We start from the raw sequence: 26,467 nt of genomic DNA, 5'->3' as shown, positions 1-26,467 counted from the left end.
GTCTGTACATAAAAATGATAAAAAAATTAATATATATTAAAGCTATCACTGGGTAGCAAGATACAGATGAAACAAGGCAGCAAAGCTGTCAAATGTACAGACAAAAACAGAAAATAAAAATGCAGAAAATGGGTCATTTTGTCAATTTTGATGCAATAATAAATAATGCCTATAATAGCACTGTCAATCAACACCCAATTTTAATCATGCACAACAGGTAACATGGTCAATAACAGGAGCAGATCCAGAGGTATTTTCTGACAGTATTCCAAATTATCTTTGTTGATCCATCCTCCATTTTGATGGTCTTCCAACAGAAAAAACAGATACCCATCAATGTGAACTTTAAAATCTGACCGTCATCTGAAAGACCCAGAAGACGGCCTCAATCCGCCCCTGCAATAAGATTACATTTTAAGGACCATGAGAGTTCAAATTCACATAATGAAAATCCCAATACTTGAAAATTAATGACAGTGCATAAAATAATATTACATAATGTTTAAAGACATAAAAACCAATACAAATGCTTATGTGAAAATACAGAAAATGTGAAGAGCTTCAGGTGGATGGGAGCTGAAACTGGTTTACCATAATTTTTATATAATCAACTAACAATATTGTTAAGATGCATAAAATGTCAAACGAACATTTTTACATATTTAATTAGTTCACAAATGATTGTTAACATGCCTAAGAATTAAATCTGAGGAAAAAAAACACTTATATGCAAAAAAAAATAATGATAACTTCACCAAAACTGAACCGATCGAGCTTATTTTCAAACTTCATCTGTATTTCAGTAAGACTGATCACCCCTGTGAATATCAAGACAATTGGCCCATTGATTTTCCTTGAAATGTGTTAACGGTATTGCATATATGCTGAAAAAAGTGAAAAAACAGCATAACTTCCATAAAATTGGTCTGATCACGCCGATTTTCGAACTTGACCTGCGTATTATGAATATTCATCAGTTCTGTAAGTTTCAAGCCAAAGGGTAAAACATTTTTTCACTTATCGTGTTATCGGTGTTGTAAAAGTACTGAAAAAAGTGAAAAAACAACATAACTTCCATGAAAATGGCCCGATCATACTGATTTTCGAACTTGACCTGTGTATTATGGATATTTATCAGTTCTGTAAGTTTCAAGCCAAAAGGTAAGACGGTTTTTCACTTATCGTGTTATCGGTGAAAGTGCATGGCGACGACGACAGACACAGGTGATGGCTATATGTACAGACACATCTGTGTCTGTACATAAAAAACAGCATAACTACCCTAAAAATGACCCGATCATGCTGATTTTCGAACTTGACCTGCGTTATATGAATATTCATTAGTTCTGCAAGTTTCAAGCCAAAAGGTAAAATGATTTTTCACTTATCATGTTATCAGTGTTGCATATATGGTGAAAAAAGTGAAAAACAGCATAACTTCCCTAAAAATGACCCGATCATGCTGATTTTCGAACTTGACCTGCGTATTATGAATATTCATCACTTTTGTAAGTTTCAAGGGAAAAGGTAAAATGGTTTTATCGTTTTATCGGTGCTGCATATATGCTGAAACAAGACAGCACTGTTCTGCAATGGGTTTACTTCCAGTTTTAAAACACTTTTTCAACATAAAACAAAATAAACAGTTTTCTACCATTTGTATATGATCAACTAAGAAAATTGATGAGATGGGAAAAATATCAATAGAACAGTGTTAAATGTCCAATTTTCTCCATTCTGAGATAATGAATATAGTAGATGATTGAATCTGACAAACTGCAATGATATTTGTTTATTTCCATTTTTGACACTTTATAACATAATACTCAATAACAAGTTTACCATCATTTTTACATAATCAACTAACAATGTTATTAAGATGCAGGAAATGTCAAACAAACACTTTTACGTATCTTATTAGTTCCATAATGAGACTGTTAACATGCCTAACAATTAAATCTGAGGAAATGTGAAAAAACAGCATAACTTCTAAAAGAATGGCCCGATTATGCTGATTTTGGAACTCAACCTGCGTTTTAGTTAGTTTGACTACTCCTGTGAGTATAATGACAATGTGGCCTATCTGTTTTTCTTATATTGTGTTATTAGCGTTGCATATATGTTGAAAGAAGTGAAAAAACAGCATAACTTCCCTAAAAATGGCCCGATCATGCTGATTTTCGAACTTTACCTGCGTATTATGAATATTCATCAGTTCTGTAAGTTTCAAGCCAAAAGGTAAAATGGTTTTCCATTTATGGTGTTATCGGTGCTGCTTATATGCTGAAAAAAGAGAAAAAATAGCCTAAATTCACTAAAAATGATCCAATCATGCTGATTTTCGAACTTGACCTGCGTATTATGAATATTCATCAGTTCTGTAAGTTTCAAGCCAAAAGGTAAAATGGTTTTCCACTTATCGTGTTATCGGTGCTGCATATATGCTGAAAAAAGTGAAAAAACAGCATAAATTCCCTATAAGTGACCCGATCATGCTGATTTTCGAACTTGACCTGCGTATTACGAATATTCATCAGTTCTGTAAGTTTCAAGCCAAAAGAAAAAATAGTTTTCCACTTATCGTGTTATCGGTAAAAGTGCACGGCGACGGCGACGACGGCGACAGCGACGGCGACGGCGACGACAGACGCAGATGATGGCTATATGTACAGACACATCTGTGTCTGTACATAAAAATTGAACACAGAAGTAAATTTTACTTTTATGAATAAATAAAAGCATTTGCTTAGGCTTCAATAAAACAGTTCAGATAACAAATTTGTAACTTCGGTCTCCTTGACATTCAAGCAGAAAATGCAGCTATGAAGGTTGCTGTAGTCTGATTGTATTATTGTTACTATTACAATTACAGCACAGTCAGTGCCCCCCCCCCCCTTTCTGCACTACCCTATTTACTGATTTAATTTCAGTATTTTCTACTGTCTTCTTCACTTACTTATTAATATCTGATGTTATGAGTTTTGAAAAAAAATGCTGCTTTTCTCAAGTCTAGTTTTACCTGTTATTCTGGGTATCTATGACTCCATTACACACCAGTTTTACCTGTTATTCTGGGTATCTATGACTCCATTACACACCAGTTGTAGCAGCAGCACAGCCCAATCTGTTGTGGCTTGGGAATTTCTTTGGATTGTATCAAACATTCCTCCAGCCTGGTAGAAAAAAAAAAACAAATAAATTTATCAATCCTGGTATGCATTTTAGCCCCAAAGTAAACACAGCAGGTTTCAGAAAAGCATCACCAAAATCACATGAAATCCTTATGGTTCCAGCTTTCAGTTTTAATACATGGATATCAGAATAGATCACTTACCAAGTTATATGACATACTTATGACTCCAGCTTTCAGTTTTAATACATGGATATCAGAATAGATCACTTACCAAGTTATATGACATACTTATGACTCCAGCTTTCAGTTTTAATACATGGATATTAGAATAGGTCACTCACCAAGCTCAGCCTCAGTTGAAGAGCCTCCTCCACAATCTGCTGAGTCTTGCTATCCTCTGGAAATTTACCCTGAAAGTTCAATTTAAAATTACTTATTAAGACAAAATTGTACCACAAAAACCAAGAATAAAATAAACAAATCAATAAATAAATCAAATTTTAACCAGTCAATCAAATAAAATTTCAAGATGTGGTTGAGTCAAATATGCCTTGGCATTGGTTTCAGAAAAAAAAAACACTCAATTACCACATTTAATTCTTAATCTAACTTCAGCCGAGAGAGTTGTCGACTAGAATAATTTGTGGTTTAAACTGTGCATCAGGGGATTTCAAATAGGAAAAATAATTCAAATATAAAAGCAAAATTGATGCAAAACTGACTCTTCTATATAATTATCTCCCATCAATGACATGTCTTCCATCAGAACAGAAAATTTTAATTTTTTTCTGGCATTATAACCCATTGTCATGTCTTTAACACCACCTTGGCTGTAATACAACACATCAAAACTGCTGGATTTCTCACCTCTTTAGCATTATTGACAAACTTCTCCAGCTGACTATGAAGTGAGGTCAGTAAACCTTCTCTCTGCTCGTCTTGGCCTTTCAGACATGATAACACCAGGGACAGGAACGGCTGGTGACTTAGTAAGGAAGTGCTGGAATAAATACATTCAATGTAAATATGGAGGAGTCTAAATTCTCATGACATTCACTTTACATTTCGACTTTTTCCCCTGTTCTTTTATATTTGATATTATTTCACAGCATTGTGGGTTGACAGAGAACTCTGAGAAGATCTGTGAAAAAAATAAATTTAAATAAATAAATAACAATTTAATCCAAATATTGCTGTTTTTCCACAGGCTACTGGGATCTGAAAATAAAAAAAAAAAGTTTCAAAGCTGAAAGAAGAAATAATGAGACGTGACTTCTTGAACTGAGCATACCTTTTCTGTAGACTTCTGTCCTTTTCAGACTTATTTTTAGAAGACCAGAAGTTGTTCCCACTCTCTAGCACCTGTCCTGCAGACCTGAGCACGCGCCCCTGGACTGAGCTGGGAAGTTTGGCTATCAGAGGAGCCACCAGCCACACCCCCCTGTGTTCTGGCTCTAATCTGGAACGTAGCAACAACACAACATCAATATTATAATGATATCAATATAATTAAGTTTCTAATGTTTTTTTATCATCAGTAAAGCCAAATATACTGGAGGTATTTTTATTAGTGCTGTACCAGATAAGGGGTGAATACTACTGGTAATTTATTGATAATTTTCTTTAGAGAAATTGTCCCAAGAAAAATAATGTTTTCTGCCTCTTTCAGTGAACTCCTGAGGACTTCTTACACTATATATATTAACTAACAGTAGCAACTACACTGACAATGTTATTATATGCAATTATTCAACATATTGGTATATTCAAATAATCCTGAAATACACACACACACACACACACACACACACACACACGTGCGCACATAACACACACATTGTTTTCCTTTTCAGGTGATATATCTCTGGGGGGAGTACAGATACCTGGGTAGCTGTTGAGGATCAGACTCAGATTTGTTCCCATTATTCAGACTATTTTCTGTTTCCTGTTGAAATATTTCAATGGTTGACTTGGCCACTGCATCCTGGAGGGAACTCAGCTCCTAAGGAGAAAATACCAAGCTGCCATGGGATTGGTTAAAATCAGCACGCAATACACAATATTAGCATAAATGAAAATTGAACAAAAACAACAATAAACAGTATCACACTGCTGAAGCTTTATTAAGCACATCACAACGCATCACCTCATTCATTCTATTTTCCTTCCTAAAAAGATCGAAGTTCAACCATCAATCCTCATGTCAAATCTACAACAACGTGTTTCCTGCATAGCCTTAGTATTTTTTTTTTTTTTTTTTTGCATGAATACTAATTAAAGGATTTTAAATCACTTTTATACTTTAAATTCACCCTCCGTACTTACTGAAGAATTGGACTGCTTAAACATGAGCTGTAATTCTAGCCAGGTCATCCTCAACGACCACTGGTCAAGATTCTGGAACATCAATATATTTCATATTATAACAGTTGTAGTTTTAGCCAGGTTCAGTCAAATTGCATTACTTATTTTATCAAAATTATAACATAATATAATTTTCATTATTATACACTCAAATATGTTAATTCACTGTTTGTATGAAAATATGTAAGTCTAAATACATCTTTAAAATCAATTGCAAGGGACCACTGAAAACAAACATTTTGTGAAGATATACCAGATAATGTTCATATAATCCTTATTATACTGAACGTTTCATGACACTGAAAGTCATAAATTTTTGCAACCTACAATATGTAAATTTAAATTTCTTAACAAAGAATACTTTACAAGAACCATCAAAAAGAATATTAAGTAAATTTTTGGCTATGATGTATGAATCAGTGAGTAGTCATTCCCCTGCCTCCAATACACAGCTAGCTATTTTACTGTTATGGTTTATTTGCACGATTCAGGCTCTCACAGGGCCTTAAACCCAATTTAGCTTGATTGCCATTTTGTCAGGTTCAGTCAAATTGCATTACTTTTTTTGTCAAAATTATAACATATTATAATATTCATTCTTGTACACGAAAAAATGTTAATAGACTGTTTGTGTGAATATATATACGTCTAAATACATTTTGAAAATTAAATATGAAGGACCACTGAAGGCAAACATTTTATGAATAAAATTTGCTAGCTAACGTCCTCCTTATCCTTGTATTACCGCTACTATTCATGACACGAAAAGTCATGAATTTTTGAAACCTACAACATGTAGGTTTAAACTTCAAAACAAAGAAAACTTAATAACAAACATAAAAAATGAATATTCAGTAAAACTTTCAGTATTATGTCTCAATTAGTAAGTAGTCACTACCGTGCCTCTAGTACACACAGCTAGATATTTTTGGGTTTTATTGTTATGATTCAGGCTTCCATAGGGCCCTAATGCAAATTAAGCTTGGTTGCCACTTTGGCAAATTTAGAGAGCTCCAAGTATCTAAGATGACTGCCAATTACAATAGAAACAGAATTTTAGTACATTGAAGTTAAATTGGTGGTACCTTAACTTTCTGTATGTTCTGAAGGCTACAAGGTTTGTTCTTGTCATTCATGATTTTCTTGAAAAAATTTTTGCAAAGTTCTATGCACCACTTTTCTAAAGGTTTTAATTTACCATGTAATCAACATTAGATAAATAGGGCAATATAATTCTAAGTGCCCTCAATGGAAAAGATTCTATTACATTACACTGCCATAAATAAAAATTATCAAACACAAGCCGAAATATTTTCATACCGTTAGCTTACAGCCAACCTGGGTGAGGGCCTCCATTAGACCGATCTGATCAGTGTTGACACTATGTGAGCAGATGTTGACACTATGTGAGCAGATGTTGACACTATGTGATCAGTGTTTACACTATGTGATCAGATGTTGACACTATGTGAGCAGATGTTGACACTATGTGATCAGTGTTGACACTATGTGAGCAGATGTTGACACTATGTGATCAGTGTTGACACTATGTGAGCAGATGTTGACACTATGTGAGCAGATGTTGACACTATGTGATCAGTGTTGACACTATGTGAGCAGATATTGACACTATGTGATCAGATGTTGACACTATGTGATCAGATGTTGACACTATGTGATAAGTGTTGACACTATGTGAGCAGATATTGACACTATGTGATCAGATGTTGACACTATGTGATCAGATGTTGACACTATGTGATCAGATGTTGACACTATGTGAGCAGATGTTGACACTCACTGACCACTAGGTGGTATAACGGCACAAAAAAAATTGACTTCTGTAAGATAATTTTCATTTATGATCCAACTACCAAGCTTATGAACATTTTTGCTTGGTTTTAAGTGCCCTCAGAAAAGATTCTTATATATTACATTGCTTACTGGTTAACCCTGGTTCCACACAGGACAAGCATACTTAACAACAGGGCACATTCAACTCTGATACTCTTGTACAAGACCTGATGAAAGCAGTTTGGCACATTTAAGCTACCTCAAATTATACAATAGTCTGCACATTTTTTGTTATTAAGGAAAAAGATGGAAAGTGCCATTACTATGGTCATAATTCATTAAAGATGCACTGTAGCAGGGGGCTACTGGACAATATGGCTTATTGACAGAATCCATCAAAATGGACTTCCTATCAGGATAATCATTTCCTCCCATTTGAAAATATTGAAATATTAACATACTGTGAACAATCTAGGGAGAGAGAAACAAGTAACAGGAGTACAATAGAGCAGTCACACCTACACTTATAACTCTCAACACTGGATTTTTCTTTCACCTATGTATATTTACATAGGTTCCAAAAATATATTATTTCAAATTCGAGTCTGCCTCAATGTTAACAGCACCTACTTTATTTACTTAACAAAGATGTTGGTTTCAGTGGCCATGGAAATTTGACAATCAACAAATATAGGGACTTTCAAATATTCAAACAGCACTTCACAGGGTTTTATTTCATGATTGAGTCATACAACTGTATTAGTATATAATTTTGATTAGATGTAAAAAGCAATTTTCTACTATTTTCCTTTAAATATGGTAAAACAATCATATTAGTATATGGTTTTATTTAACTAAAAAATCACTTTTTTTTTCAAAAGCCTATGTATATTTAGTATGAACTAGAACCTCATCCTCACAAGGAAGCCCCTCCCTCTCTGCCTCTGTACTACAAAGAGTTACATGATGTTTTACATTATTACATTAATGCAAGAGAAGAAAAGGCTAAAAGTAACAAATTGTTCTTTCACATTAATGATTTTAAATTATACCTACATGCTTTTATGTAGGTTCTAAAAATTGTATTTCAAATTCGAGTCTATTGAATAGGAAACAGCACCTATTTTATTTATTTTTCAAAGATGCTGGTTTCAGTGGCCATGAACATTTGACAATCAACAAATATGCGGACTTTCAAATATTCACAAAGCACTTCACAGGGTTTTATTTTATAATTGAGTCACATAACTATATTAGTATATAATTCTGATTAAATATAAAAAGCATTTTTTTCACTAATTATTATTCAAAACCCTATATATATACCTAATATGTACTATAATCTCATCTTCCTAAAGAGGCCCTTCCCTCTGGATATATACCAGAAAGAATGTTACATAATCGCTCTCTCCTTAAACACTGTGGGCAGTAAAAGTAACAAAATATTCCATAAAAATAAATCACAACTGAAATTTCTGCTCACATGATTCGTTAAATCTTATCTCTGCACATACAAGTACAGGATGCACACTACTATGCATGTGAGAGATCCACTGTTTGATATAAACAAATGTTGCAATGAACAAAGCACAATTCACAACTGCACCCACTACTTATATTTGTAATTGCATTTTATACCTACATATACATGTAGGTGACAAAAATTATCTCGTTTTCAAAATAAGCACAGTAAGATGTTTGCACCTTTTATATTAGCTTATCAAAGGTGTTGCCTTTAGTGGTCATGGACATTTGATCATTAACCAATACAAGGACGCTCAAATATTCACATGCTATGCCACAGGGTTTTATTTCATAACTAAGTCAAACAACTATATTAGTCTGTAATTTTGATTAAATTTAAAAAAAGATGCTTTTATCATTTTTTTTAGAAATAGGGTAAAACCAATATATACTTAATATAAAAAAAGCATTTTTCCACCATATATATATATATATATATATATATATATATATATATATATATATATATATATATATATATATATATATCACGGAAAATATAGTTGATACACTATGGAAAAGTGCTCTACCCATGGAGAGGGACCATGGGGAGCTAGTATAGAAAGACAAGAAAACGCACAAAGTTAATCTGTTCTCTCAAAAATTTTTGATCTGTTTATGCCCCTGACGAGGCCTCCGGGCCGAAACAGCTGTAGGGACTTATGAAAATTAAAATGGAGAGAACACATTAACTTTGTTCGTTTTCTTGTCTTTCTATATATATATGTGTGTGTGTGTGTGTGTGTGTGTGTGTGTATGAACTATAACCTCATCAAAGAATGTTGCATACATATGACCTTCTGCTCCACAAATACTGTAGGCAACAAGAGAAAGGGATAAAAGTAACAAAATATTGAATACAAAAATTCACATCTGCACTTCCAGCTCACACTAAAGTTTTAGTGTTATACCTACATATACATATCTAGGTTATAAAAAAAAAATTTTCTCGTTATCAAAATGGGTCTGTGTAAGGGACATTTCCCTTGCCTCAAAAATGAGCTTTTTAAAAATGTTGCCTTTTGTGATGAAGAACATTTGAAAATCAACAAATATGCAATATTCACATAGCACTCCACAGGGTATTATTTCATAACTGAGTTATACAACTATATTAGTTTATAATTTTTATTAAATAAACAAAGCATTTTTTACTTATTTTTCCAAAACCCTATACCACTTTTCTTTGTAATTTATCCTTAAGAAAATGGAGATATTTTCAAAAAAGCTAAACAAAATATTAAGGGGCAGACTTTTCCTCTAATCTATGCAAAACCTAAAAGTATACAATTAAAATAACACATTAAAAATGGCAGCTGGCCTTTAATTTGAATTTCTTTAGTAAATGTTACCAAATCAATATTCAAGCCTTTTCCTTAAACAATATCTTAAAAGTATCATCCTCAGAAGTATTTTACAAATCACAGGTAATGAAATACAACTATATCTCATTTGGCACACCTGTAAGTATCTTAATGTGTACCTTGATGTAAGACATCCTCTATAGAATTACACATGCAATACAAACACACCAATTAACTTGCCTGTTACACTGTTAACAATGCAAAGACACGATTAGGATGTGGTCTGGGCAACTTAGGAAGTAGACTAGATTAGGACTGGGCCTGTGACATAGATGTAATATGTTCTATAATTTCATACAATTGAAGATAATTTAATTTTATTTTATGGCACTTTTATGGGATTTTATGGCACTTTCCAGTTAAAATGAAGATCTGTGTTCCCTTTAATGTTCAACAAATAGAGAGACTTCCATCTATTCATTAAATACCCTCCAAAAGGGCATTTCTTCCTTCTTTGTGCAAAGTCACGTACCACACTTATTACTGGGTTATGACTTTGAGAAAATCAGGGGAAAACACTTTTCCAAAGGTGATTCTTTCATAAACAATAATTTCAAATCAGGAGCGGTATAATGGGTAGCCCAATGAACTAATTCTAAATTCTATAACTTCAACAGAAGTAATAGCAGTGCTGGGTCTGATTTGTAAAACAAGGAAGCCCAGGTCTTACCTGCAGGAGTCTAAGCCCAGGTCTTACCTGCAGGAGTCTAAGCCCAGGTCTTACCTGCAGGAGTCTTAGCCCAAGTCTTACCTGCAGGAGTCTAAGCCCAGGTCTTACCTGCAGGAGTCTAAGCCCAGGTCTTACCTGTAGGAGTCTAAGCCCAGGTCTTACCTGCAGGAGTCTAAGCCCAGGTCTTACCTGCAGGAGTCTAAGCCCAGGTCTTACCTGCAGGAGTCTAAGCCCAGGTCTTACCTGCAGGAGTCTAAGCCCAGGCCTTACCTGCAAGAGTCTTTTAATGCTAGCTCTCTGCTGGTTTTGAGGTGAATCAGTCTCTTCAAAGTTCTCCTCACTTCCGTCTGGGTAGCATATTAACTGAACTAGCTGACGAGCCTGTAAATAATGATAATGGTAAATGGCAATAAACTGTTTCTAAAGAGATCAACCATTTTTTTTGCAATAGTAGGCCTGTCCTTTAGAGTCTTCATAAAGAAAAGTCTTGATAACAAGAATGACTTGTCCATGTAAACTTTTATACCATTATAATGTAACTACTTAACTTTCTGAAGAAGTTCCATCTCACATTTTTTTCCTTAATCACCAATTATAATCATATCATGACTGTTCATGAAACTGTTTATCTGTCATGAATCCACTTTAGAGATCTACGTTTCTTTCTTTCATTTCTTAAATGTCATTTTGGATGAAGAGGATTTCTGAGTCTGTCTCAGAAAGTAAAAATCATAACACAAACTGCCAGCTACCTCTCTCTTTAGATCCTGGAAGATGTTCATCAAATTTCTCAGTGTTACCTGTTTGTATGACAGCATCAAATTTCTTTTTTTTTTACACGTGTCGTTGGGACCATTACCAGAAATGTGGATTGATCTATCTCTAAGGGGATTCTCGCTAAATTGCAATCAACTGCTAGTGGGTAATTAACTATCGTTTAGCAGCTTCAGTAGGCATGCCAGACATCTAAGCTGCTTAAGCTGAAAGCAATTTTGCAAGATACCTGTGATGTAATGATGTAATAAGCCACGTGATGTAGGTCAGAGGTCATGAGTGTGAAGCGGGAAGTCGGGATGCGACGTGGCATGTGAGACATGGACTTTTAATTCTGTAATAAACATTTTAATCTTTTATATAAATTGTTGTTACAATACCATATCTGGCGACAAGGATGGAACAATCTCACAAGGGAGGAAAGTAACAAGTAAGAATATATATAAACATTGACTATAGCGAAATTGAATGAGCGCAGTGTAACTCGTTGAACAGTCACAATGGCGAGCCCATCTATACAGATACCTACTTATCATGAATTTGACTGTAAGTCAGAAGGCGTTGCCATTAGATGGAGAAAATGGATAAACAGATTGAAAAACAACGTATTTGTTGGTTATGGTATAACAAGTCCGAAAAAGAAGAAGGCACTCATGCTATCTTTCGCCGGCGACGAGTTAAATGACATCGTCGAATCTTTCAGCACATTTCAACTAACCCCCGGAGAAGGAGAAGACGAGTTTACGAAATGTGTTGATGCTATCACTGACTATTTTTCACCTTCAATCAATGTTGAATTGAATAAATTTTCATTTCGACACGCTACGCAGAAAGGAGAGGACATTGACGAATTTTATAGAGAGCTTCAAGATATTGGTAAACTGTGCAGTTTTCATGACTTGGAATCAGAGATAAAATCACAATTGATTATGGGATGTAAATCTCAGAAAGTCCGACAGAAGGGCTTAAGTAACCCGTCCATGACATTATCACAACTTTTGCAGTATGCGCGTACAGAACAACTTGTCACTTCACATACACAGCGCATGGATGAACCCGCGGTTAACAGGGTGCAAGTCAGGAGTTCGACAGGTAGTCAAGCATTTTCACAATGCCGTAATTGTGGAGGAGAATGGCCACATGTGGGTGGACGGTCGAAGTGTCCGGCCTTCAACAAGGAATGTTTCTCTTGTAAACGGCTTCATCATTTCGCATCGATGTGCAGATCGGGTCAGCAACCATCATCTTCAGCTACATCTAACAAGCGCTACGCCGTAAAACCTAAACGCGTGCCTCATCGCCGTCAGAACAATGTGAATTGTCTACGTGCAAATTCTGATGTGACTGAAAATGAGAAAGAATGCACAGGATCTGATGAGGATGGATATGTCTTCGCAGCGCATGCAGTGACCGAGAACATGGACCAACTCCCACATTTTGAAATAGAGATGAACGGTAGGAAAATAATTTTTCTAGCTGATTCAGGCTCTACTGTAAATTTGATTTCTGAATTTGAGTACAATAAATTACAACCAAGACCAACGTTACATATTTCAAGTACTAAAATCAAGGCCTATGGCAGTGAAAACAATTCAGTTCATGTGTTGGGAAAATTCACGTCTCACTTACAGGTTGGAGCAATTAGCTGTGACGCAAAGTTTTGTGTGGTAGCTGGCAGAGAGAAACCTATTCTCAGTTGGCATACGTCTCAACAATTGCAATTAATAAAGAGTTGTGATCACATTCATTCCAAGCATATCAAATTGAACGATGAATTTTCTGATATTTTCCATGGCCTTGGTTGTTTGAAGCAAGGTGAGATAAAACTTCACATCGACGACAACATACAACCCGTAGCACAGCGTTATAGACGCATTCCGTTCCACGTTAGGAAACACATAGAGGAACAGATTAAAAAGGATGAGGAACAGGGTGTCATAGAGAAAGCTACAGGTCCTACGCCCTGGGTGTCTCCCATCGTAGTTGTTCCCAAACCGAAATCACCTGGGAAGGTACGTGTCTGTGTAGATATGCGCGCAGCAAACAAGGCGATTAGAAGAGAAAGACATGCAACACCGACGCTTGATGAATTAAAAACAATGTTGACTGGCGCCTGCTATTTTTCGAAACTTGATCTTAATCAGGGGTACAATCAACTTGAATTACACGAAGATTCTCGTTATATCACTACATTTGCCACTCATCTTGGCCTCTACAGATACCGTCGATTATTTTTTGGAGTGAATTCAGCAAGTGAAATATTCCAGGAAAGCATTAGACAAGCTTTGTCTGGTTTGAAAGGAGTCGTGAACATCAGTGATGACATTTTGTGTTACGGGACATCGCAATCTGACCACGACAACAACCTACGTGCTCTTTTTCAACGTTTGCGCGAAAGAAATCTAACACTCAACGCAGAGAAATGTGAATTCAATCAAACATCATTAGAATTTTTAGGGCACGTTTTTGGCGCGGAGGGTATCAAACCAAGCCACAGCAAAATTGAAAACATATTAAATCTCCCCAATCCAACCAACGCTACAGAAGTCAGGAGTTTCTTAGGAATGACGAATTTCTGTGGGTCGCAATTCATTCCAAATTACGCGTCATTAACACATGATTTACGTGAGCTAACAAAGAAAAACACACCATGGTCTTGGACATCTAAACACGATGATGCTGTGAAGGAACTCAAGTCAAAGTTAAGCCAAGCAACGACTTTAGCGTACTTCAACCCGTCGAAAACCTCGGAGGTATACACAGATGCGAGTCCGGTAGGCATATCTGCTGTATTAACACAGGACGGCCGCGTTATACAGTACGCCAGCAGAGCGCTTACTCCTACAGAACAGCGATACTCACAGACCGAGCGAGAGGCTTTAGCAATCACATGGGCCTGTGGACATTTTCACATTTATTTATTCGGAGCCCATTTTATTGTGCACACTGACCACAAACCCCTTGTGAGCCTCTTTAACAACCCCAAGGCCCAGCTTTCGGCGCGTATCGAGCGTTGGATCATGAAAACACAATCCTACCAGATGACGGTTGTGTATCGTCCAGGGCATGACAACCCTGCTGATTACTTGAGCCGACACCCCACACATCAGACTGATCAGTTATCATCAAGTACCGAGGAAATAATAGCAGAGGAGTATCTTCATTATCTAGCCTGTACTTCGAAACCAAAAGCAATGACCCTTGAAATGGTGAAAGAGGAAACCGAAAAGGATGTGACACTTGCAGCGGTGAAAAATGCTATGGTCACAAATGACTGGACTCCACAAGGGAATTTCAGTATTTTCCAAAACATTTATCAGTGTCGTTCGGAGCTTTCTATCTCAAACCCTGACGGAATAATTCTGAAAGGACGACAAATAGTTTTGCCGGAAAGTTTATATAGCCATGCCGTGAGTATTGCACATAGCGGACATCAAGGGATTGTGAAAACTGTTGCTTTACTACGCGAGAAGGTGTGGTTTCCTAGAATGCATAAACTTGTCGAAGACACAGTGAAATCGTGTAAACACTGTCAAATTTCAACGAAGATTATCACGCGAGAGCCGCTTCGCATGACAGATCTTCCAATCGTTCCTTGGACAGAAGTTAGTGCTGATTTTGGAGAAGGACCGAGTGGTCACAAACTTTTAGTGATAACTGATGAATACACACAATACGTCATTGTTGAAATTTTGACCTCGACTTCAGCACAGAGTGTTATCCCACGGTTGGATAAAGTATTTGCAGAGTTCGGCATACCATCGGTATTAAAAACGGATAATGGGCCTCCATTCAATGGAAATGACTTTGCAGATTATGCCGAGAAAACGGGATTCAAACACCGAAAGATAACACCACTGTGGCCTCAGGCAAATGGAGTAACAGAGCGTTTTATGGGCCCTTTAAAAAAGTCTATCAAGGGTGCCATCGCAACAAAGCGCAACTGGAAACAAGCCATGAATGATTTTCTCCTTGATTACAGAACAACGCCACATACTTCCACTGGTATTCCTCCCGCAACCGCTCTTTTCGGAAGGGATATCGGCTGTAAACTTCCACATGTGCCTCAAACACCAAACACTGATTCTAAAATCAGGCGTAATGACCAAAACAGCAAGAAAAAGATGAAATACTATGCCGATCGTAAAACAAATGTTAAGAAATCTACGTTAACAGTGGGTGATACAGTTCTCTTGAAGAACACCAAATGCAATAAATCCCAAACACCATATGAATCCACACCACTTACAATATGTCGTAAAAAGGGAACAATGATTACTGCGAGAGATGATTCCACGAGGAGAGAAATAACGAGAAACTGTAGTTTTTTCAAACGTTTTCATTAAGAATTAAAGTTAAAGTTGACAATTTTATGAATCCAGTTGACGTTTAGTATTATATGCATTTTGTGTTATTGTTTATTACTTTTATTGTATATATGTTATGTGTTGTTCCGTCATAATATTCAAATTAAAAAAAAAAAAAAAAAAAAAGAAAAGAAGTAATGTGATGTAATGATGTAATAAGCCACGTGATGTAGGTCAGAGGTCATGAGTGTGAAGCGGGAAGTCGGGATGCGACGTGGCATGTGAGACATGGACTTTTAATTCTGTAATAAACATTTTAATCTTTTATATAAATTGTTGTTACAATACCATAATACCCATTGGAGATGGATCGATCCTGTTAGATAGATCTAGGTGTGGGAACCCAGTCTGTGACAAACTATTTCTCAATGTTACCTGTGCAGGTGACAACATCATATTTCTTAATGTTACCTGTGCAGATGACAACATCATATTTCTTAATGTTACCTGTGCAGATGACAACATCATATTTCTTAATGTTACCTGTGCAGATGACAACATCATATTTTTCAATGTTACCTGTGCAGATGACAACATCATATTTCTTAATGTTACCTGTGCAGATGACAACATCATATTTCTCAATGTTACCTGTGCAGATGACGACATCATATTTCTTAATGTTACCTGTGCAGATGACAACATCATATTTTTCAATGTTACCTGTGAAGATGACAACATCATATTTCTTAATGTTACCTGTGCAGATGACAACATCATATTTCTTAATGTTACCTGTGCAGATGACAACATCATATTTTTCAATGTTACCTGTGTAGGTGACAACATCATATTTCTTAATGTTACCTGTGCAGGTGACAACATCACATCTAGCAGCATGTCTTGTGTAAGCAAAGCCTCGGGATCTTTAAGAAACTTCTCTCGCACCCACTCCTGTTGACAGATCTCCTTCAGGGCATGTTTGGCAAACTCACTAAGACCTGCCGTCTCTGGACCCCTTTTACTGAAAGCATTAACACCCCATTCAGATAGACACATCGTATTAGTTGTGTCATTCCAACACTGTGGGGATTCTGGCTTAGTTCAATCAGCTTTATCATATGACACCCCCACCTCAAGCAAGTGGGAGGAGGGGGGTAATTTTTTTGATTGGTGGGATAACTGCTCCAAGTGTGTCATTCAGTTAAACTGATTGTACTCAGTGAGAGCCCCAGCAGAGTTGAACACACCCAACTAGTATTATGTGTTTATATGAATGCGCTCTAAGATGTATATTGCAAAATATTCATGAAAAATAATGTATTATACTTTCAGAATTTATAACATCTGCAGTATGTGAAAGTACAGTGTGTGTGATATTTAATTATCACAGTTTACATGAATCATCTTCATTTATCTTGTTAATCTCTCAGCTACTTACAAGTATCTTCTGTCACTGTCATCATCAAGACTTTCAAATAAGTTCACTATTATGTCTTCAGATTTACTGGCATTAGAGGAATTCTTTGATTTACTGTCAGAGTCACTGCCACAGGAATCTCCTGGAATGTTTTATGAATTTGTAAAATATATCTGTGTCCATTATTCAATACAGAGGACTGGAGATCTATGTAAATTATTTTGTTTTCAAAGTGAAGTATAGTTTCCTTCATCTAACAGGTTATCAACTTTCTAAGATTCTTATGTCTAGTTACCTAACACCAACATTGCCTTCAGAACTGCCAGCATTGGTCCCACTGTGATTATACACTGTGATAATACAGAGGACTGGAGATCAATTCATCTAACAGGTTATAACTAGTTACCTAACACCAACATTGCCTTCAGAACTGCCAGCATTGGTCCCACTGTGATTATACACTGTGATAATACAGAGGACTGGAGACCAATTCATCTAACAGGTTATAACTAGTTACCTAACACCAACATTGCCTTCAGAACTGCCAGCATTGGTCCCACTGTGATTATACACTGTGATAATACAGAGGACTGGAGATCAATTCATCTAACAGGTTATAACTAGTTACCTAACACCAACATTGCCTTCAGAACTGCCAGCATTGGTCCCACTGTGATTCCATTATGAGCGGCTGAGAGCAGGTGCCTATCACATGATGCCTTGATATAGGAGGAACTCTTGGAGCTTGGGAATGGAGTATTGTTGTCCGAGTCAGACTTGAAGAGTCTCAACAATAGGTGGCAGGTCAGTCTGGCGCCGGGCTCAGCATCCTGGTCTCCTCCAGCTGAAATGTGGAATTAAAACTTTTTGTTTTGAATTTCTGGAATTTTGATGGGGTAATTATCACAAATTCGATAAACTGATACAAAATAAGCCAAAGAATCTTAGTCAAAAAAATAATTAAGTAAATAAATAAATAAAATAAAAGCCATTTTTGTTTTTATCAGCAGAGTTGCAAACTTTGCTTTCATGCATATTCCGCTATTACTTAGGGCAGACTCCCATCATTGACAGGTTTTATAGTTTGATTGTTACTAAACTGTTAGACATTACATCTCTGCATTCATGCAGACATATTGTTGTCCAGTTTTCTCACATCACATTTTCACAGAATTTGGTTTAAATATTTACATATTTGGTTTAAATTTCTAAACCTTTCGAATTCTATTAATGATTATCAACTATTTGTCTCAAAATTGTTGAAGTTCCACAATCCAAAATATCAGAGTGTTCCCTGCAAATCCTTAACAATTATTTACTAAGACTGACAATATATTTGCCATACTTAAAAAGAGACAAATTAGTTAAAGTGTTGATTACCTTGTTTCTTACCCGAGGGGCAAGCTGTCAAATATTTCTTACCTGAGGGGCAAGCTGTCAAATATTTCTTACCTGAGGGGCAAGATGTCAAATATTTCTTACCTGAGGGGCAAGCTGTCAAATATTTCTTACCTGAGGGGCAAGATGTCAAATATTTCTTACCTGAGGGGCAAGCTGCCAGCAGAGACGGTAAGGCCACATGTTTCACAAAATCCTCCATAGAAAAACAATGCCTGGCTATCAGCACTGACGTGAACACTGCTAACAAATCATGCAAGGACAGATCACTAACGTCAAGGAGAGCCAAGACATCTATGTAACCACAACAGTGATTGGATGAGCAGCAGAGAGCACGCAGAATCCCCAGCCATTCAGAGCTGAGAGAGTTACAGCATGCCGTCAACTCTGCGCAAAGAATGGACACTTCATTCAACCTTTAAGAAAAGGAGAAATTAGTTGCAAATTAGTTTCAAATATAGATTAACCAAACTATAACATACAAAATACTAAAAAAACTAGAGGATCAGAGAGGCGATACCGCCTCCAAATATTGTACCACCAGCTGGAGCAAACGCATTCGTATAGACCCCCACATACACAAAATAAGGGACACAGCCACCAGTTTTGTGCTTGACAAGCTGTAAAAATGCAATCAACAAGAATTTTTAAACTATTGCAAAAAATATATATGGTACAATCAAATTTAAGTTCTTCATAAGGTAGGTCAAGGGTCAATTTCAAGGTCACAGTAAATTGCCAGTATATGACTTCCTATTCAAGTTCAAGAGTAACTATGGACCTATCTCTGTCAAGTTTGAAGCTAAAAGAGAAAGAAATAAACAGAGTTCAGTTCATGATAAAAAGTAGGTCAAAGGTCAATTTCAAGGTCACACTTAGATTGCCAGTATAGGACTTCCTATTCAACTTCAATAGTAACTATGGACCTATCTCAGCCAGTTTTGGAGATAAAAGGGAAGCAAAATTTGCAAAATTCAGTTCATGGTGAAAAGTAGGTCAAAGGTCAATTTCAAGGTCACATTTAGATTGCCAGTATATGACTTTCTATTCAAGTTCAATAGTAACTATGGACCTATCTCAGCCAGTTTTGGAGATAAAAGGGAAGAAAAGTTTGCAAAGTTCAGTTCATGGTGAAAAGTAGGTCAAAGGTCAATTTTAAGGTCACATGTAGATTGCCAGTATATGACTTCCTATTCAAGTTCAATAGTAATTATGGACCTATCTCTGCCAGTTTTGGAGATAAAAGGGAAGCAAATTTTGCAAAGTTCAGTTTATGGTGAAAAGTAGGTCAAAGGTCAATTTCAAGGTCACATTTAGATTGCCAGTATATGACTTCCTATTCAAGTTCAATAGTAACTATGAACCTACAGGGTTACCACTTAATATGGAATATTTTTTATCATTGTTATTTTTGAGTGCTGAATAATTTTCTTTTGGCTTGAGTCATTAAAAAAGTATGTCACTGAGTGATAATAACATCCAGTCTTCTGTTGTGAGATATTTTGGTCAATAATATTAAATCTGACATAAGATGCCATTCAAAAGAAAGGAACACCCCCAGAAAACCATATCAACACTTTGATGTCAGTATAAACTTTAAGATAAAATATTAAAGAAAATGATAGCCTCCGGACAGTGATATGTTACACAGTCAAAGAACTCACTACAGTAAATCATGAAAAGTCAGTAATTGCGGGTATGACCTCCAGCAGCCGCTTGCAGCGCCCTCATCCTACATGGCATATCCTGTGACACGTTTTTTTAGAGTTTGGGTGGGGATATCATTCCACGCAGTGATATTTGCCTGTCGCAGTTCATCACTATTTACCGGCCGAGGACCATAGCTATTAATTCTGTGAGTTACTTCCGCCCACAGATTTTCAATTGGGTTCATATCTGGAGAGTTTGCAGGCCAGGGCAGTTGCTGAACCCATTGGTTTTGAAGAAAAACGATGATTCTGTGGCCTCGATGTGGGGTTGGGCAGTCGTCTTGGTACACAAAGTTGTTCCTGAAGATGAATCTTACCAATCGAAGCATTGTTTGCTGTAGAATGTCTCTGTAGGAATCCTGGATGAGGTTGCCTCCTAGAAAAACCAACTGGTTCTGGGCACCGACATGAAATGCTCCCCAAACAGAGACGTTACCATCCCCTCCTTTCACCCTAGGCAGTACATAATCATTGTTTTATGCCTCTCGTACACGTCGGTGGACACGGATTCGACGATCAACCCTAAAAAATCCATATCTGGCCTTATCACTGAAAACAACGTGATTCCAGTGTTTTGGCTGCAAACGCACGTGGTCCCCAACCCTTTGCAGACGTCGCTGTATATGACCTGATGTTAACAGTGGTTTCCCTACTGGCCTTCGTGCAAAATAACCGGCTTGCAGAAATATCTTGTTCACGTGGGACCTTGAAACGGGCGTTTGGATGACATTCTGCCTCTCTTTTCTGAGGACACTGGTTGTCTTTGTACGACCAGCACGGCGTCCACTAAGGAGAAGGCGATCCTGTCTTCTTGGTGTGATACGCGGACACCCTGGTCGAGGTATTGGAGTAGGTGCCCCTGTAGCAGCATTTCTTTGGAGGACTTCACAAACGGTTCCTGATAAATGTTGAATTACCTGGCAATGGCTGTCCGTTTCTGGCCATTTTCTCTGAGAGCAAGAATCCCATAGTACGCTGCGTTGCTTTGCTGTCGTACCATATCTTCACTAAGGTACCTGTCAAGTTTCAGAGCGATCCCTTTGTTGCTTCTCTAAACACGCTCCAAAGATTGACCAAACCCATGCGTTTTTATACAAGGGCAGAAATTGCCGAAAAGACCACCTCTCACATTTCTGACCACAGAACATGCAACTGCATGCATCAATTGTTTCGAGAGTTGTGTGGTAATTAGGTAACACATCTGGCTACACATGGAGTGACACCTCAGCTTTGGATTTAATGTACTTTGAGAGAAATTAAATATATTGTAGAAAATTTATTCGCCAAAAAATAATATTCCATATTAAGTGGTAACCCTGTATCTCAGCCAGTTTTGGAGATAAAAGGAAAGCAAAATTTGCAAAATTCAGTTCATGGTGAAAAGTAGGTCAAAGGTCAATTTTAATGTCACATATAGATTGCCAGTATATGACTTCCTATTCAAGTTCAATAGTAACTACGGACCTATCTCTGCCAGTTTTGGGGATAAAAGGAAAGCAAAATTTGCAAAATTCAGTTCATGGTGTAAAGTAGGTCAAAGGTCAATTTTAAGGTCACATTTAGATTGCCAGTATATGACTTCCTATTCAAGTTCAATAGTAACTATGGACCTATCTCAGCCAGTTTTGGAGATAAAAGGGAAGAAAAGTTAGCAAAGTTCAGTTCATGGTGAAAAGTAGGTCAAAGGTCAATTTCAAGGTCATAGTAAGATTGCCAGTATATGACTTCCTATTCAACTTCAATAGTAACTATGGACCTATCTCTGCCAGTTTTGGAGATATAAGGGACTAGATGTTATAATTTTGGAGTTACCATAATGTGCCTTAAATTTCGTACAGAAAAAATTAATTAAAATAAAGAAAATGTCATTTTGGTCAAAATTCTTGAAATAGGAGGTGCTCTGAAGTTTCAGAAGTTCAAATTTGATGAAATAATGTCATTTTTGAACACAAGTTGTCTGCTTTGCCAAGCCTTATGTTTTATTTTTCCAGAGTTCAAAATTTATTATCCATTACCGTACTGCACATTTTGCTTTTACCACCAATATGTACTTTTTGATACAGCGTAACTCGAAAACCGTATGGAATACAAAAAAAACGAGACCACCTCCAGTGTTGGGCTTTACATGCTCTACAAAATGCAAAAAAGAATGGGTCTCTAGCATTAACGGTTCCCGAATTAGAGACAGTTTTCAGTTTCGGTATCTTATGGCCGCTACTCCCGTGAAAATGCACCGATTGACCCCAAATTCATGGAGATGAAAGATGACCTGGAGGGTAACACTTTCCAATAATATTATTGGTTAAGTCTGTGTGGTGTCTGAATAACAGGGCAAAAAAAATTTTTTTCGTAAAAAATTTCATTTTTTTGAAAATTTTGGCCCATTTGACCTTGAAGTAGAGGTCAAAGGTCAAATCCAAGGGTATATTTGAAATCTACACATATGACTTTTGGAAAGCCGTCTATAGAAATTTTTCCCATAACTCCTTCCGTAGGGTAGATAATTAGCATTTAATTTTGCCATTTTTAGACAAGGGTGCATTGCAATGAGTGCCACACCCAGACCCCAATACCGACAAAGCCCAAATTTTACGTGGAACGAGTTGAGATTATAGGTGACCTAAATCCATGAGATGGGTACGGGGGCCCTTACCGTCTAGGAGGAGAAGCGGTAACGGTAGCCGTCCGGCGGAGCCGGCGGAGCCAACAGAGCCGGCGGAACGATCCGGAAGGGACCGAAACCATGTGTACCGCCAGCGCTAACGCTGGTGGTACAATTACTTATGATAACTTGCTACAATAACTATAACAATGACTATAATCTAAAATTAAGATTCATGTTTTATAATTTATTTCCTTTAAAACGGCAGTAGAATAGTGTAAGGGCCTGTTTAAAACCATGATGATCCAGGGACTAACTGCTAAGTAGAATAGTGTAAGGGCCTGTTTAAAACCAAGATGATCCAGGGACTAACTGATCAGTAGAATAGTGTAAGGGCCTGTTTAAAACCATGATGATCCAGGGACTAACTGCTCAGTAGAATAGTGTAAGGGCCTGTTTAAAACCATGATGATCCAGGGACTAACTGATCCTCAGATCCAATATGGCTGATCCACTGGATTTACGCAGCAAGCTTTCTGGTGGGTTCTGGTATGACTTACAGATCAGATACTCAGCAGATTATCTTAGTTCTAAACCAGCCTTAAGAAGACCCCAGGCTAGTCAACAGATTATCTTGGTTCTAAACCAGCCTTGAGAGGACCCCAGGCTAGTCAACAGATTATCTTGGTTCTAAACCAGCCTTGAGAGGACCCCAGGCTAGTCAACAGATTATCTTGGTTCTAAACCAGCCTTGAGAGGACCCCAGGCTAGTCAACAGATTATCTTAGTTCTAAACCAGCCTTGAGAGGACCCCAGGCTAGTCAACAGATTATCTTGGTTCTAAACCAGCCTTGAGAGGACCCCAGGCTAGTCAACAGATTATCTTGGTTCTAAACCAGCCTTGAGAGGACCCCAGGCTAGTCAACAGATTATCTTAGTTCTAAACCAGCCTTGAGAGGACCCCAGGCTAGTCAACAGATTATCTTAGTTCTAAACCAGCCTTGAGAGGACCCCAGGCTAGTCAACAGATTATCTTAGTTCTAAACCAGCCTTGAGAGGACCCCAGGCTCACCTTTCTGCACCCTGGGCATTGCATATGTTGATCTGAGCATTGCACACAAAACTGTAACGATTCTGAGAAGACTCGTTTAACTGCTTTATGGCTTGGATATCTGGTCTGGACCTAAAAATGAAAAATTAAAAACTGAGATTCTGAACCAAAAATTGCCATAATAATCATATCATTATATTGACTAATTTGTCTCGTGCACAATGTAAAATTAATAATAAAAGAATGACAAAAAATTAATGTTGCCAAAAAAAAAAAATATATATATAATATTCAGAACTGAGTAAATATTGTCCAAGGTATTAACACATTATGTTTCATGAATAATATCTACCATTATTATGGCTGTCATATGGTTCATACAAGTTGTCCCCACATATTAAAAACATCCAACATGTGGTTATCATGTGATCATCACATGTCTGACATGTGACCACCCCTTGACTCAAAAACTTACTTAGCATTTTCTATGACATCTGTCATGAACTGTGGGTCCCAGCGGAAGTTGGAGGCAGACGGCACAATGGCGGCGTACAATGTTTGTTTTACTTTAGAGCAAGCACCACTGAAGAATTCTGAATACTTGGCCTGTGAATATATGGATAATTAATATAATTGTATTTAAGTTATGTGGAACAGAAACTATACTTTTAGATTTTCTTAAATCAATGGACAGTGCATACTGCATAATTGGCCTGGGAACAAACAGCCAAATAAATAATCTTGTACCTGAAGTATACCAAACAGAATCAAAACTATTTTTTTTCTAATTAATGGACAGAACATACTGAATATTTAGACAGAAAAGAAATATTATAAATTTATTTAAAATACATCTGATTAGATAAAACAAAATCAAAACTTCATATATTCCCTTTAATTAATACAGAGCATAGAATTACATGTGAAACATTATCTGTGATCAGTATAAGGTTTAAGGCCGATTTTTCTAAGATTCTTACCTTCAAATAGCTACAGGAGGTATACAAATCATACAGATACGCCAGAATACATCGCTCTGCCGAGGAACAGTCAGAAGGATTGTTAACATGTTTCACAACTCCACACAGTCTGTAATGCAGATCATATTTTTTAAATCATAAATTTCTTAATAACGTACCAAGTAAATGAGAAGACTATATAATCACACCATAAATGACCTAGCTCAAATAAGAGGACCTATTAACCAAAAGTATATGTGATAAACATGCTTAACCCTTAATGAGATGGCTAATTATCATGCATTGAATGCATGAACTAAAATATATCAACTTCTTTGGGATGAGGGATGAGACTGCAATTTTGTGAATATCTCGGAAAAGATGGCGTGGGGTCTAGCAGGTTCCTGAAGCCAATGATATTTTTGGCTCCAAAAAGTTGGAAATTTGCTGATAGTCAGAAAAATCTCATCCCTGTTATGGAAACAATGTTGTGAACACCAGACTCACCCTTCAAAGGCCAGTGACGTCAGGTCTGGCATTACTAGAAGACAAGCATGGTACTTCCTGAGGACAGCTACTATACACAGACACATGGAGGTGATGTAGCTACCTAGCACTGGAGAACCTGACTTCAGCATGTTCTGGACTTCTTGGTTGTTGAATTCTTTCAGGGGCTAAGATTATAAGGTAGACAAGTAGAAGTGGTGAGCTTTACGTTGAAAATCATGCAGATTTAAAAAAGAGTTTTTCATATAGGACATGCCAAAATAATTTTCCAAAAGAAAATGAGCATGAACAAATCACCCTACCTACCTGTATACAAAACTCTATGAGGCTGTTGATGTTGTGGCAGTGTTCCATCAGATCAAAAAGAAAGGAGATATTCTCCACCAGGGGGAGGTAGGTAGAATTTCCAGAAGAAAAGCTGCTGAACTGTTCCAGCACCTGCGTTGCACATGAAGACGTGACTGCATGCTGATCGTAATAGGAGAGCTTCTGAAAACGAGTGAATGTTCCTTCATAGTTTGGATCTCCGACATCCTTCTCTCCCTTTTCTTTCTTCTTTTTGGTTTTACCAATATCTCCACTGCTGATATCGATGCTGTTTTTCTTGCTGAACAACTTCATGATTTCCTTGCTGACTTTTTTGCACACGTGACGTGCTTCATCACGTGCTTTGCCTACGCCATACAGGACAATCATGCGTTGGTTGCACTCGTGATAGCAGGAGTCATCCTGCGGGATGGGGAAGTGTGTGGCATACTGCATGTGACGAGATAGTTTACGTGGGGGCTGTGGTTCTGACTGCTGAACACTAGGGGGAGCTGGAGTATGCTGGAACTCTTTATCCGATTTCACAGATGCTGAAGAAAATTGTTTTTATTAAATAATTATCAT

At 37.0% G+C, this 26,467-nt stretch overlaps 1 protein-coding gene across 3 annotated transcripts in view; it reads right to left on the bottom strand.

Annotated features, from left to right (window-relative positions):
• The window catches only part of LOC106169145 (mediator of RNA polymerase II transcription subunit 12-like protein), a 57,766-nt gene that overhangs the window by 14,845 nt on the left and 16,454 nt on the right, over positions 1–26,467 (bottom strand). For all 3 annotated transcript variants that reach the window (XM_086996700.1, XM_086996701.1, XM_086996702.1), the window contains 16 exons: positions 25,883–26,433; positions 25,577–25,743; positions 25,091–25,199; positions 24,586–24,716; positions 24,132–24,242; positions 18,893–19,164; positions 17,979–18,194; positions 17,372–17,492; positions 16,798–16,954; positions 11,120–11,230; positions 5,459–5,530; positions 5,017–5,135; positions 4,425–4,592; positions 4,001–4,133; positions 3,475–3,543; positions 3,064–3,173 (listed from right to left, as the gene is read on the bottom strand). In XM_086996700.1, the coding sequence (XP_086852826.1) occupies positions 3,064–3,173; positions 3,475–3,543; positions 4,001–4,133; positions 4,425–4,592; positions 5,017–5,135; positions 5,459–5,530; positions 11,120–11,230; positions 16,798–16,954; positions 17,372–17,492; positions 17,979–18,194; positions 18,893–19,164; positions 24,132–24,242; positions 24,586–24,716; positions 25,091–25,199; positions 25,577–25,743; positions 25,883–26,433 (2,617 nt within the window). The remainder of the gene's footprint in view (positions 1–3,063; positions 3,174–3,474; positions 3,544–4,000; positions 4,134–4,424; positions 4,593–5,016; positions 5,136–5,458; positions 5,531–11,119; positions 11,231–16,797; positions 16,955–17,371; positions 17,493–17,978; positions 18,195–18,892; positions 19,165–24,131; positions 24,243–24,585; positions 24,717–25,090; positions 25,200–25,576; positions 25,744–25,882; positions 26,434–26,467) is intronic.

The sequence above is a fragment of the Lingula anatina genome, chromosome 10, assembly GCF_051362555.1.
Source record: "Lingula anatina isolate TDL-2025a chromosome 10, LinAna3.0, whole genome shotgun sequence".
NCBI lineage: Eukaryota > Metazoa > Brachiopoda > Lingulata > Lingulida > Lingulidae > Lingula > Lingula anatina.
Note: the sequence above shows the minus strand (reverse complement) of the source record. Positions and strands in the feature narration are given on the sequence as shown.